At 43.4% G+C, this 12,758-nt stretch overlaps 1 protein-coding gene across 1 annotated transcript; it reads right to left on the bottom strand.

Moving 5' to 3' along the window:
* Positions 1-5,000: 5,000 nt before the first annotated feature.
* LOC149957489 (uncharacterized protein F54H12.2-like) lies at positions 5,001-5,663 on the bottom strand. The gene has a single exon (XM_090167058.1). It carries the CDS (start codon positions 5,661-5,663, stop codon positions 5,001-5,003), a length of 663 nt encoding a protein of 220 aa, XP_090023184.1.
* Positions 5,664-12,758: the final 7,095 nt, after the last annotated feature.

Here is a 12,758-nt window from a genome sequence, read left to right as displayed (position 1 = left end):
GATAAGGCAACATTTGCGTATATGAATTATTCCAGCCGTGTAAAGGTTAAAACAAAACCGAAAATTACCGTTCAATTAGATCCGGAACTCGCGATTATGTTAGGATTTAGTGACAGTAGAGATAAAGAATGCATCATTGATAGATCAATGTTAGCCCCTTTCCCAGTCGACCTGGATGTTGGTTTACATTCATTGTTCGTTTACTCTGATCTAGTTGAGAGAAGTATTGTAGGAGATTTATTAGTGCCTTTATTGAGAATCATAAGCGCGGACGGGAAAAACGAATCGAGTGGAAAAACAGTTACGAAAATATTTTCACAACCGTATTATCTCCCAGTCGTGTCTAATAATATCAAGATGATTGAAATTAATATTATGGACGACTTAGGTGATCCAATACAGTTCCAGCGAGGAAAAGCTCACGTCGTCTTACATTTTAAGCCTCGAAAAATGTGGAATTCTTTATAAACCGCGCTATCTATCACGTCATCTTTTCATTCTAGCTAAGGAAAGCAGAGTTTTAACATCATGAAGCTCGCGTATTCACCCTCGAGAACCGATTACGAAAGTTACTATTTAAACCAGGTTGGTTTCGGCGGTATACCCGTCTATAGAGGGTTAGCAACTCAAAAAGTAATAAAACTAATATTTAACTACAGTACTACTTCATTCACTATAATACTACTTAATTAATTAACTATAAGAGAAATAGGCCTGGGCAAGGATAAGCAAAATTATAGAGCGATTTTATAGATAAACAGGAATATAGATAAGGTCCCTTATCCATAATACCATTTTTTTATAGATACCAAAATTATAGAGCGATTTTTATAGATCCACCGAATTTATAGATCCAAAATTATGGAGCACTTTAACTTCGCTTTATTACTTTACCTCATTTTATGGATACCTCCACTTACCTATCTTTTTTACCTAAAATGTATTGGGAAAAAAATAACGAGACGAATATTATACTAAATCATTTTTTATTACACTTTTTTGTACATGTTTTAATAAAATAGGCTGTAAAATATTATTTAAAATGGAAATTATTTAATAAGGAATAGTTAGTTCGATCTTCTACATCGAGGAAAAAGAAAGTTACGGGAACGAGGTCAAATTTTACATGAATGTTTTTAAAAAGACGTTCCCACAATAAAAGTTTTTTTACAAATTTGCAATCGGGAAATAGTCTCCCGTGTTCCAGAGAGGTATCGTCTTCCGCACCCCAATCTCCGATCTCACCACAACAGAAAAAACACTTCACGCAGTCCGTAAAGTTGGTGTAGAAAAAACCCGCGTTGGTGAGTTCCATGTGGCACGGCTTCTCTAGCGGGAAACTGGTGAAAGTCTTCAACCGCTCGTCCGCATACCTCATAGGGCCTAGTTGGGCATCGTAGGTCTCCTGAAGCTTCGCGAACTCGAGCGTGGCGTACTCGCACTCGGGAAACAAGGCGGTGTGGCAATGTAAGGGGTTAGATCCCAGCTCCCAATCCCGCACCAGACCGTCGCACCAGAAGCAGATAGTGATATCCTTATGTCCTACGAAGAAGAAGCCCGCCTGAGCCAGTTCGAGAGTGTCCATATATTACACCGGGAACTTTTTAAAACTAGCGACTCGTTTCGCCAGGGTATTCATTTTTTTAGAGGAAGTTAAAAATTTAGTCCGACACCTTCGTAAACTAGCGATCGAATGATTCCTACCGAACTAAAATCCCAGGGAGAAATCTCTAACTAGGGGGGGGGGGAGAGACCCCGAATGAAGGAATTTCTCAAACCGTGAGAAAGTTAGGGAAAAGAGAGATTCCCACGGCCTCCAAAACCTTTTATCCAATTGTGCAAAAATGTTTAGTCTCCAGTCGTTTACGTTTATCACCCTCTAAAATGTCAACCACCTCTTTTATAAAACAGTATACTATGGCTTTCTCGGCAGTCGAAGAATAAGGTGGCTGGTTAGTTTCTACAATATCCTCGTCAGCTATAAAATGAGCTACGTTTCCACATTCTTCCCCTAATAGAAATTCAGAATGGGGGAAATATTTCCTATGCTCACCGAAAGGACTATCGCCTTTTCCCCAAGCCATAAGCTCTCCCTCACAGGCGAAGCATTTAACAGAATCTTTATAATTTAAATAATAAAACCCAGCCCGAGCTAAGGCTCTACCATCTACGATATTAACAGGGAATCCCTTGTTAAACGAACGAATTCTCTCGAGCTCATGGCGCATAGGATTTAGCTCCGTCTCATCCGTCTGCTCTTTATCGTCTTTCGGCAGTGTTAGGACGGGGACATTCCCCGTATTCTCGTCATTTACGAATTTACATAAGCGATTCTGCTCGATATGTTTCAGCAACGGGACGTCATTAGTCATCCACCCCTTGACGACCCTCTCGCAAGAGAAGCACATGACGTTATCAGTGTGCCCGGTGTAGAAAAAACAGCTTTCGCTAGCTCCCTCGCGTTTAAAAACTTACATGGAAACCCTCTGAAACTAGCGATTCTATTTTTCTCAAAATGCATCTTTTTTAACGGAAGCCGAGTAAAAATGGTGTCTATCACCTTCGTCCACGACCGATCGAATGATCCTTAGAACCGAGGCGGGGGGGGTAAACCCCTCTCTCCATCTCTCGCTGAGGGGTAAATGACCCTCTAAAAATAGTCTATTATCACACGGCCCCCCTCGAATTCCTCGGGAGAAATATAAAATCTATTATTGCCCGGGCATGTCTAGACCTTGCCCTTTATCTAAGACTTCGACTATTTCGTTTAAAGAATCGTATATTAATTCAGACTCGGGGTAAGTCGAATAATTCAATTGGTTGTCTTTTTCTACGATATCCTCAGCGGCTATAAAATGCTTTACATTTCCGCTTCTTGCACTTGAAATAAGAAATTTACAATGAGGAAATTTTTCCCAATGTTTCTCGAACGGACTATCTTCCTTATCCCAGTTCATTAGTTCCCCAGAACAGGAAAAGCATTTTACGCAATCTTTGAAATTCGTATAAAAAAACCAGCTTTGGATAAATGCCTAGCTTCCCTTAAAGGATCAATCGGCAAACCTTCCTTTTTATTAATATCATTCTTAATATAATTATTATTAAATCCTCTAGTATAGGAACGAATTCGTGCAATCTCGTATCGCATCGGCTTTGACCCTTCAAGCTCCATCGACACGGCTGGGACATCCCCCGAAAAATCATTTCTTATGAAGGGACAAAAGTTACTCTTTTTCGTGTCTTAGTAACGGGACGTCCTCGGCCGTCTAGTCCTTGACGACACACTGACAGGAGAAACACATTACGCTGTCCCGGTGACCGACTTAGAAAAAACCCGCTTTCGTTAGCTCCCTCGCGTTTAGAAACTTAGAAGGAAAACCCTTGAAGCTAGCGATTCTGTTTTTCTCAAAATTCATCTTAAGAAAAAATACGTCTACCACTTACTTCTCCGACTTCGGGAATGACCCGGTACTAGACGGCTAAAAAAAAACCTCGACTTTCTCTCCCCCCCCTTACAAGCTTAGGCGTGTATGTTGAATAAGAAAACATAAATTCGAACGAAACATTTATTAACAGAAAAATGATAGGAAATGAAAATACGCGCGCGAATTGAGAAAAGTTTTAAAAGAATCCTTCGTCTTCCTCGAAGAGCGGCGAGGGAGCCGTCTGGTGATGGGCCTCCAGCCACTTGGCGAAGCGGCAGGCCTTCTCCCGCGCACAGAGAAGCGTCGGGCTTCCTCGTCTATGAAATCGACACCAATAGTTCTGGTCGATGCTGATGTCCTTGGCCTTGGGGCAACCGATTTCCACGAGTTCGATCACCTCTTGGGGGATGAGTTTCCTGAGGACGTGGCATTTCACCTCTCCCTTGCAGTAAACGAATTCGGAGTCCTCGAGCCGATGTTCTAGCTCGATATAGGGGGTATCGCCGTGGTTCCACAGGTAACCGTTGATGTGGGTAAAGACCCATTGATTTTGCCGGGCTACTTGATGAGAAAGACCGTTACCGTGGTACGGGGGTTCAACGAATAAACTTTAAACTAGGGGAAACTCCCCGACGAACGCGACGGCAACTTCTTTAACGACCGGTTCGTATTTCGCGCCGAGTAAGAATTCAAAATCGACAACTACCAGCGGTCTTTCCATGATGTTTCTGTTGGCTGATACCCTCTCTGACTCAAGGTAGGTTAAATCCGCTTCTTAAATAGGGTCTCCACGCGATTGTCATTACTCCATTGGTTCCTCGTGAACCTATCAGCGAAGGAGGTCAAACTCCGCCCCCTATAGCGATGTTCCAGATAGAGCACGCAGTATTGCCCGCAAACTTTGCTCCCCACGGCCTGTAGACGACGTCTATTGTAGAGTATTTTCGAGGAATTTTTTCTCAGGAACTTTTTTATCGTGGGAAGGGTCACCGGACGACCCGCCGAGTCAAAGTACCCGGCCCTCCTGAAAGCGTCTAGGTAAATAGCTACCCAATGAGTCCCGGGCCCATCGTGAGGATCGAGGTTAACGACCAGGGAGGCGGGGAAGGAAGGGATATATTCGGGGAGTCTATCGGAAGCAAAGGCACCTTGATACCCGGGTAAATGCCCGAGGATCTCGTTTATTTCTAATGTGTTCATTTTTTTTTAATAATCAATCACCACGTTGCGGTCTTTATCTATTTGCATTAAACTATGGAATTCCCCGTAAATAACGACCGAAACCGATTCCGTGAGCGGGGTTTCGAATCCCAACTCGATACGTTACTGCCCTCGTCTTACGGGGTTCCAATGAGAGTTGTCACTTGCGGAAAGATCAGGCGTGATATCAAAGGCGTATAGAGTGTACCCCCTCGGATATTCTGAGTGCGATATATTATTCTCATCATCTTTAAAATGTATATTTGTCCCCGTAAACAAGGTGTAATATTCACGGGCAAATTGATTCTGGGAAAACTTGGGCTGGAGAGGTTTGCTCGGAACCGCGTCCGATTCAACGTAGAGAGATAAGAAATTTTACCCGAATGGTTGAAAGTTATAAGGATTTTTATGAAAATCCCCCGCGCAAGCCGTATGCGAGACTAGACCGATAATAACGCGTTGAGGAAGCGGTCCCAGCCACACATTGTCGAGACTCGTATTTGAAACGCCGGTGAGTAGTACGTGGCTTTTCACTTCGGTTCGGGTAAAGGGATACTTCGCGGTGGCGCCTAAGAGAGCGTTTTCGTGGGCCAGAATGATTTGAGGACTTATCTTGCATTTCCGTATTTCCAAAGTAGCGTCCGTTATAGCGATCTTAAAATTTCCCACGTTTAACGAGGGGTCTCCCATAAGGACAAAGGCCGTTTTACTCCTAGAAAGTCGAACTTTAATTTCCACCCCGCTTAGAAGGTATTTCGGAATGTTGAAAAGGTCGGCGTATATTGCCCCTACTAAGGAAATTTCCTTTGAATCCTTAATAGCTGCTTGACGAATCTTGCTCCCCGAGTTGGTAATTATATCGTCAAACTTTCCGGCAGCGTGTTTGGCGTAGAGATACGAAGTCAGGTGAGAAGTTTTAGCCTCGCCAGAATAGTTCAAGAGCGATTCTAAATAGGCTCGGTATGAATATCGACTTGCCGAGGGCGTGATTAAATTGTCGTTCAAGTAAATTTCAATTTGATCGAAGAGACTATGCATTAGGTTATTACAAGTTGATAATTTAACGTCGGGTCTAAATTAGCCCCATTCTCCCGCGTTACTTTACATTTAACGTGAAGGAGACTCATCGCGAGATCCGTATACTCCGGGCTTTTAGGGATACAAAATTCAATTTGGGAATCACCTCGTAGCGTAGAGATCGGTCGATAGAAAGTTGGAGTCGCGCTTTCGACGCTAGTTTGCACGCGGGTGACCGAGAACAGGTCCAATTCCGGCTTCAACTTTGTACATTTTGTTCTTTTAGTTGAGGGAAAAAATGTCACGAACGTGTTTCGTGGACTTCCGACGAGCTACTGGCCCGATTCTACGTTTAACGGTCCTTTTTCTAGTTTTCCTTCTGATAGCTGTTTTCTTCTTGCTTCTCGTTTTAGTTCTCCTACGCTTTTTCCGCCCCGAACCGCTTTGCCCGGTTATCCCTTCTAGAGCTTCACCGAAACGTTTCCTCGCCGAAGATTTTATATTCTCACCCGCCACAGCGTCATTGAGGATTTTACTTCCGACCCCCAACACTTGTTTTCCTATATACTTCGCCCCTCTAACTAAAAGAGGGGAGGCCCATCGGAAGAGCCCCGAGAACACACTTCCGAGGCCGTGTCGTTTCTGATAAGCCGCTCCTTGATAGAAATTAGACCCCCCGGTTTGAGCCTGGTTAAGATAATAATTTTTATAGGGACAGGACCCCCGCGCGTCGAGGACATCTGGCTTCCGTAGATGTAGTTTAACGTGAGTGTTTTGTGGTATTGTAGCTATGAATTAAATCAAGGAGGACGTCCAAGTATCGATAAGTGTTATTAGCGGTGAAATATTTATACATTTTAGACTTTAGCGTACGATTTAGTCGCTCGACCATACACGCTTTGATTGTATCGTTTTCGCTAGTAAAGAATTTAACTTTTTTTCTTCAAAGGAAATCCTGATATTTTTTCCCCGTGAACTCCCCCCTTTATCGGTTTGAACTTTAAGAGGCGTGAGATCCTCGAATATTTTCTCGGTCGCGGCGATTACGTCTTCGGCTTTCTTACGTTTTATAGGGACTGCCCACGCGCGTCGCGAGAATGTATCGATACATACTAGTAGGTAATTAAAGCCCGAATTGTGTTCGAAAATGTCTCTCATGTCCGCTAGGTCCATTTGAAACTGGTCGCCTATATTCGTGACAAAAACCTTGCTCCTTTTAAATTTCCGATAGGCGGTCTTATGTAACGTTAACCATTCTACCGTTTCCCGGGGAATACCTCTGTCTTTCACGGCCTGATAAAGTTTTTCCAATCCGTCGAAACTCGCGGGGTGTTTTGGATCGTAATAAATTTTTTTCAAGACTGCCTCGGGGTTAGAAACTCTTCCCATATTGGTTGTTCCGTTTTCCTTTTTTTCGCGCCTCTATTGATAACCCCTTTCGATAAGGCCCGGGGTTTAAATTCGAGCGGTGTCCGAACGACTAATTGCATTTTCGGCGAAACCTAGAAAAGCTTATTTTTCTTCTTCACTCGCGGGATGGTTTTCTTGAATGATACCGTAGGCGTGAACAAGGCGTCGAACTCGTTCCAACCGGTGGGGGGAGGCGTTCGTTTTCTATTTATAGCCCCAACGGCGTAACTTACGAGCGTAGCGATGTCTGACCCGGGCACGCGCGTTTAATCTATAAACAACTCGCCTTCACTCGACCACGAAACTTTATCGCCTAAGCTAATCAGTCGGTTAAATAAGTCCTTCGCACTCGCCCTAAACTGAATCGGTACGAGATTTAAGAAGGCTGTGTCCTGTCTGGTTTCTTTTCTATTTTTTGGCTTCGTCGCTATATCCTTAATGTTTTGATATCGATGGAACATCTGCTCGAATAATTTAACTTTATCCCTAATGTCAAGATTGGAATTGAGTACGTCGGTCATGCTATTATTTAATTCATCCACGGAGGACCCTAACGGATGGGGAAACGAAAATTGAGGGGTATCTCGAGGGGGGATGAGAACATTTTTATTATTATTAATATTTTTTCCTAACGAGTCGAGGGGGACTAAGGCTAACTTTTGAGCGTACATTTTTTTATTTCCTTAAGAACGACCTAAAATCCCACTGAGGGCTGAAATAACGGTGGGGATGAGAATACTTAGAATCCCGTGACTGTCTAATGAATTTCTTTTGTTTAGCTAGTTTTCGTTTCTGACAAGGGTTTAACTTTAAATTCCCTTTCAAAGTATTATCGCAGCATTCAGCAATAGCATCAATTAAGGGTTTTTTAGCGTGATGGAGAATAGCGCGTCGTTGTTTAAAATTTGATCTACCTAGGGCCGAGAGAAAATCTTTGTGTCCGGCAACCAGGGCCGGCATTTTCGAACTGGTTAGGGACTTCTTGCTCTCCGCTGACCTTATACTCCCTACTTTTTTTTCTTAGGGATATAAACCATTTCGGTTTCGTCGGGGAAAATATCCGTTCTTAAACGGAAGTCATCGGGGCACTCCTGCCTGTTGTCGATAAGAATATAGCCGTGAGGACGTTTGGTCGCGTCGAGATAGGCCTCGATAGCGAACCGGTAATTGGCGCCTCTAAGTTGGCGGAATAATATAGCGGGTTGAAGTTGATCACGAGGGTTCTTAAACAAAACAATGTAATTCGCGTTCAAGGAAACATCGCGCGCATTCTTTGTTTTTGGGAAAATGTTCTGAGTTATAAATACGAAGCTTGTATTACGGTGGTGAACGCCTTTCGTGAAGAAAGCCCCGATTTGACCATTGTTCTCGTTCATTAAATCGTCGGCGATGAGGAGAATGTGTTCACCTTCTTCACCGGGATAATCATCGAGATTGGGGACTCCTTATCGGAACACTACGGAGTCTTTTAAAGTGTCATAAAGTGTTTGCCGCTCACTATAATGCCAACATATTTTTGTCGGCGGAGGGGAAATCATTTCATCTTTATTTTTTATAATTCGCGCCATCAAAACGGACTTCCCGCTACCGCTCAGAAGAGCGGAGAAAGGACCATACAGTGGTAACATGCTTTTATTAAATGAGGCCTCTAAGTTAAACTACATCGATATTTAAGAAACAAGTCGTTCGGGTAAAATAAAATATGATTTTAGCGATGTTCTTTACTTAATACTGATGCTGCCATTTTAAGGCGACTTATCGCCTAATATGAGTTACATTATAGGTTAATAGTTTTAAAGCCATAACGACTTATCTTTTGAATATGTTGGATAAACAGTTAATACCGAAACTTCGCGTATAAGGGTAATTAATCAGTAATTCCTTTTGCAAACATTCTATAAGCGGGTTATACCTGAATATTAGGATATGTTTTCATTCTCATTCTGAACTAGTCGTTTTTTAAATATTATTCTTTATATCCGAACGGTAATGTTTCGAAATTATCGATAACGCGTAATTTATTGACAACTGGTCGATATTTTTTAACTTGTTTTACAGTTACCACTGTATGATCATTTAACCGACAAATATGGTGGGGAATTTCGATTTCTTTCTCGAGAGTGGGCGCGTCTACGTCGATTCCGAGCATCCCTTTCAACGAGTCCATAGAGATGGAATTCCTAGTGGAAAAGTTCTGCCTGAGACCTTTAGCCTTAACGACCTCCTTAATTTCACCAGTATCGCGGTTGAGTACGCGGAAGGCGTAATTTTTCGGACCGCCCTAGCAAAATTCAGTAATATGGCAATTTGGACCAAATTCGGATAATTGGTCCGTCATATCCCCTAGAAAGGTTCCTTCCTGCACTAGTTTATTCCCATCACGTGATCTATAAATTAAGCTGTCCGTATCGTGGTATAATATACTATTCCCTAGAGCCTCTAGATGACTATAGAGCCTCATTCGGGCAAAAACGGTGGTATAACAGGCTAAAACTACGTTTACATGAGCCAAAGCCGGATAGATTTCCTTGAGATGTTCCCATTTGACCAGCAACGTCTTATCGTTTATCGCCAAGACACTTTTCCTTTCAATATTCGGGTCGTTAAATAGTTTAAATAATTGTTCGCGGTCCTTAATGATCTCAGTTTTTACTAGGTTATATTTGTTTTTTTCGTCGGGGGTAGTGATCCCCGCTGGAAACCGCGAAGCCTCGGCCTTCATTTTGTACATTGCCTTGATGTAGTCCGAAAACCAGCCCCCCTCCTGGGTCTCCTTGTTATACTGCGTTGTTTGATAATGCCAAGCTTCGTACATTTCAATCACATTGTAACCTCTGGAAACGGCTAGTTTCAGTTCGTCGGAAACGAATGTCCCCACGAATGCCCGCTCGTAATCGGAATGAGGACACCTTCCTTGAAATCTTAGTCGCGAATTAGAGTGCATGGGTAGGATAGGATGAAAAAGTCTAGGAGGGGCGAGAACGCGGCACTGGATTAACCCGTCCAGCGAATCGAGATCTCGTAAATCATCAGGGTCTAATAAAACTTTTGGGTGACCGACGGGAATTTTATCTAGAAGGTTGACAGTCAGGTAAAGTGAAAGCATGTCGACGTTAAACGCGCGTTCATCGCCTTTGGCCTCGTAGTAAAGGACTGTCGCGTTAACTCTCCCTCCGAAAAACGCGTCTCGAGGATTCAAGGGTGAAATTAACTTGGCGCGTACTTTTTCGAAAAAAGCCTTATCATTGGCTTGACGCCTTAGATCGTAAAAATGACATTCCCAGATCTCTATGACGTTTTTCTTAAGTTTCCGGAGTTGAGCAACGACCCTGACTGTTTGTTGGTATCGTAGGTTAAACGTTTGCGAGGGATCTGACCATAGGGGTCTGTCTCTCCCCACTACTTGACACCGTGGACACCCGTGAAAATAGCAGCCTTGAAACATGTAAACGTCGTTCCCATCTAATCCATCCACTTTAAATTTACCGACCATAGCCTCTCGCCCCCGCATAGCTGACACTATTCTTATACCCTGCGTTTTTCTTCCCAGGCGAGCCATTCAAAGGCCGCGGTTGATTGTCGGTCCCTATTTCTCATCCCCCCCGGGGGGAGTATCGCTATCGTGTCAGGAATGAGGAAGCGTTTCCTAAAGACGTAATTGCAGGCACCCGGAAGCGTGATGGCGGCGCGGAAAGGGTCAGTGTCGCAGATTTCCATGAATTCACGTCTAAACTTAGCGCATCCCAGTCGGAGTATATTGACATCCGCCGTACAATACGAAATCGCGTCTTTTAGAAATTCAAAGTGACCGCCAGCGGCTATTTGCTCCCCATGCCATTTAAGAAAAGCCGTTCTTTCTTTTACACCTAGATAGTTAGCCCCGTACGCTTCAAGGGGCGGGAATTTATCCCCCTTCTCGGTCGAATAATTCGTGTTTATGGGGTCAGCAGGATCGAAATTATTTTCGACAAAATTAAACAAAAGGTGAGGGAATCTACCCTTATCCATGGAAGGCCCTAGTCCAAACGTCTCCCTAAACGCGGCGAGTCCCATGGGGATGAACGAATAGGAATCGAGAAAATTGAAATTAAAACAGTTAAAGAAGAGAATTTTAGTCCCGTTTACTATCACGAAGGGCACAAAGGTCTGGTCGATCATAAGTAAATTTTTTTAATATCCGCTAGAGTTCTGATATAATCCACAAACTTCCCCACTACATTTCCCCCGTAAATTTTTTTTTGTCGCGAGCTAAAGCGGATGCACACCCCACAATCGAAGTTCGAGTCTCGCTCGTCGATACACGCGGGGCATACAATTTGGGATATTAGAAGAAACGGCTCATGCTCGAACGCCCCCTTTTTATTTACGTGGTTGTTTATTCTGAATCGACTCGATGTCATAAAACACAAACAAATAAGAAGGCACGCCCCCTAGTGATAATCTTCGTTTGGTCATGTCAGGCTCGGGGTGGTCTTTAATTCGCTGGACGAAGCAAAGGTGAGGATGCAGCGCGTGCTTTTTACTAATACGGCAGAAAACTTCCGAACAAGAATGGATAGTTTCCCTAGAGCGATAGTCCACGTATTTGAAACAGTCTTTGAACACTTTAACTTGACTACAGAGGGAGGGAACCGATTCGCGATGGCTTTGGAAGCATTCTAGTCCGTGGAAGGAGTGAAAACAATCGACGCATTTGACGAGCTCACCGGAGCATTTCTGATGTCTGAAACAGGATTTGCAGAAAATTGCGCATTTGTGGCGATCCAATTTATCGTATCCGACCAAGCAGATGGAACAGGCATAATTCGTGGCGAAGAATGACGTCAATATGTTTCTGATTATAAATTAAATAAAGTTTATTATCGGAGTTCCCGCCTTCGCCTTGGAATAATACTCTAGGTCTGTCATTATAAACCTCAAAAACGATTATTTGGTAGTCAGAGAGAATAAATTGGAAATGCACTAAACTCGTGAATGCTCCACATTCGCGTTTCGAAACGCAGGCCTCGACGCGTAACTCATCAGCTTTTTCCCTTTGTTTTCGCGAAGAGGCCTTGTACAAAGCCTTATACTCCTGGAAATATTCTTTATTTCTGGGGTTTCGCGTTTTCTTTAAATGGGCTATAGCAATAATTAAAGCACGCGGAAGGCATAACGCGTCTTTGTTTTGGACTGAGATAAAACTTCTTTTATCGCGTATGTAATCAATATGCTTTTTAAGTCCACGTCGCCTCAATAACCCCCGTGAGGTAATCTTACCACGTTTAAAGTGAATAAAATTGGAGAATTCCAGAAATCATCTCGCTCATCCAGATAGATCTCCCCTTCGAGTAAATCGAAAACATCACCGGGCCGAAGTTGCGATTTCTGGCGGAAAGAAATTTCGAAGACCCGCGCCGGGAAGACTTCCGAGGTACACGAAATTTGAACTCGGTCATCATCGAGAAGTTGATCAAAAATAAAGGTCACGAACTGCGTAATCCCGAGTTCTACGTCCCCTGTAAAGCGTACTTCAACGTATCTTCCAACGAGATTGAATAGCGGATATTCTTTCACCCCATCTTGGATAATTTCAAAATTCGCGGGTAGTTCCAGCTGAAGACCCTGGCCATCTTGTTGAACGGGCGGAGCCTCGATGACTTGAAGCGGAAGTGGCGGGATGACTGCGAGCTGTAGAGGCTCCTCTTCTTGAAGAGCAGGCAGGTC

Source organism: Leiobunum rupestre, chromosome 2 (assembly GCF_980474605.1).
Source record: "Leiobunum rupestre chromosome 2, qqLeiRupe1.1.hap1, whole genome shotgun sequence".
In the NCBI taxonomy this organism is placed as follows: Eukaryota; Metazoa; Arthropoda; class Arachnida; order Opiliones; family Sclerosomatidae; genus Leiobunum; species Leiobunum rupestre.
This window is presented reverse-complemented; position numbering and strand designations above follow the sequence as displayed.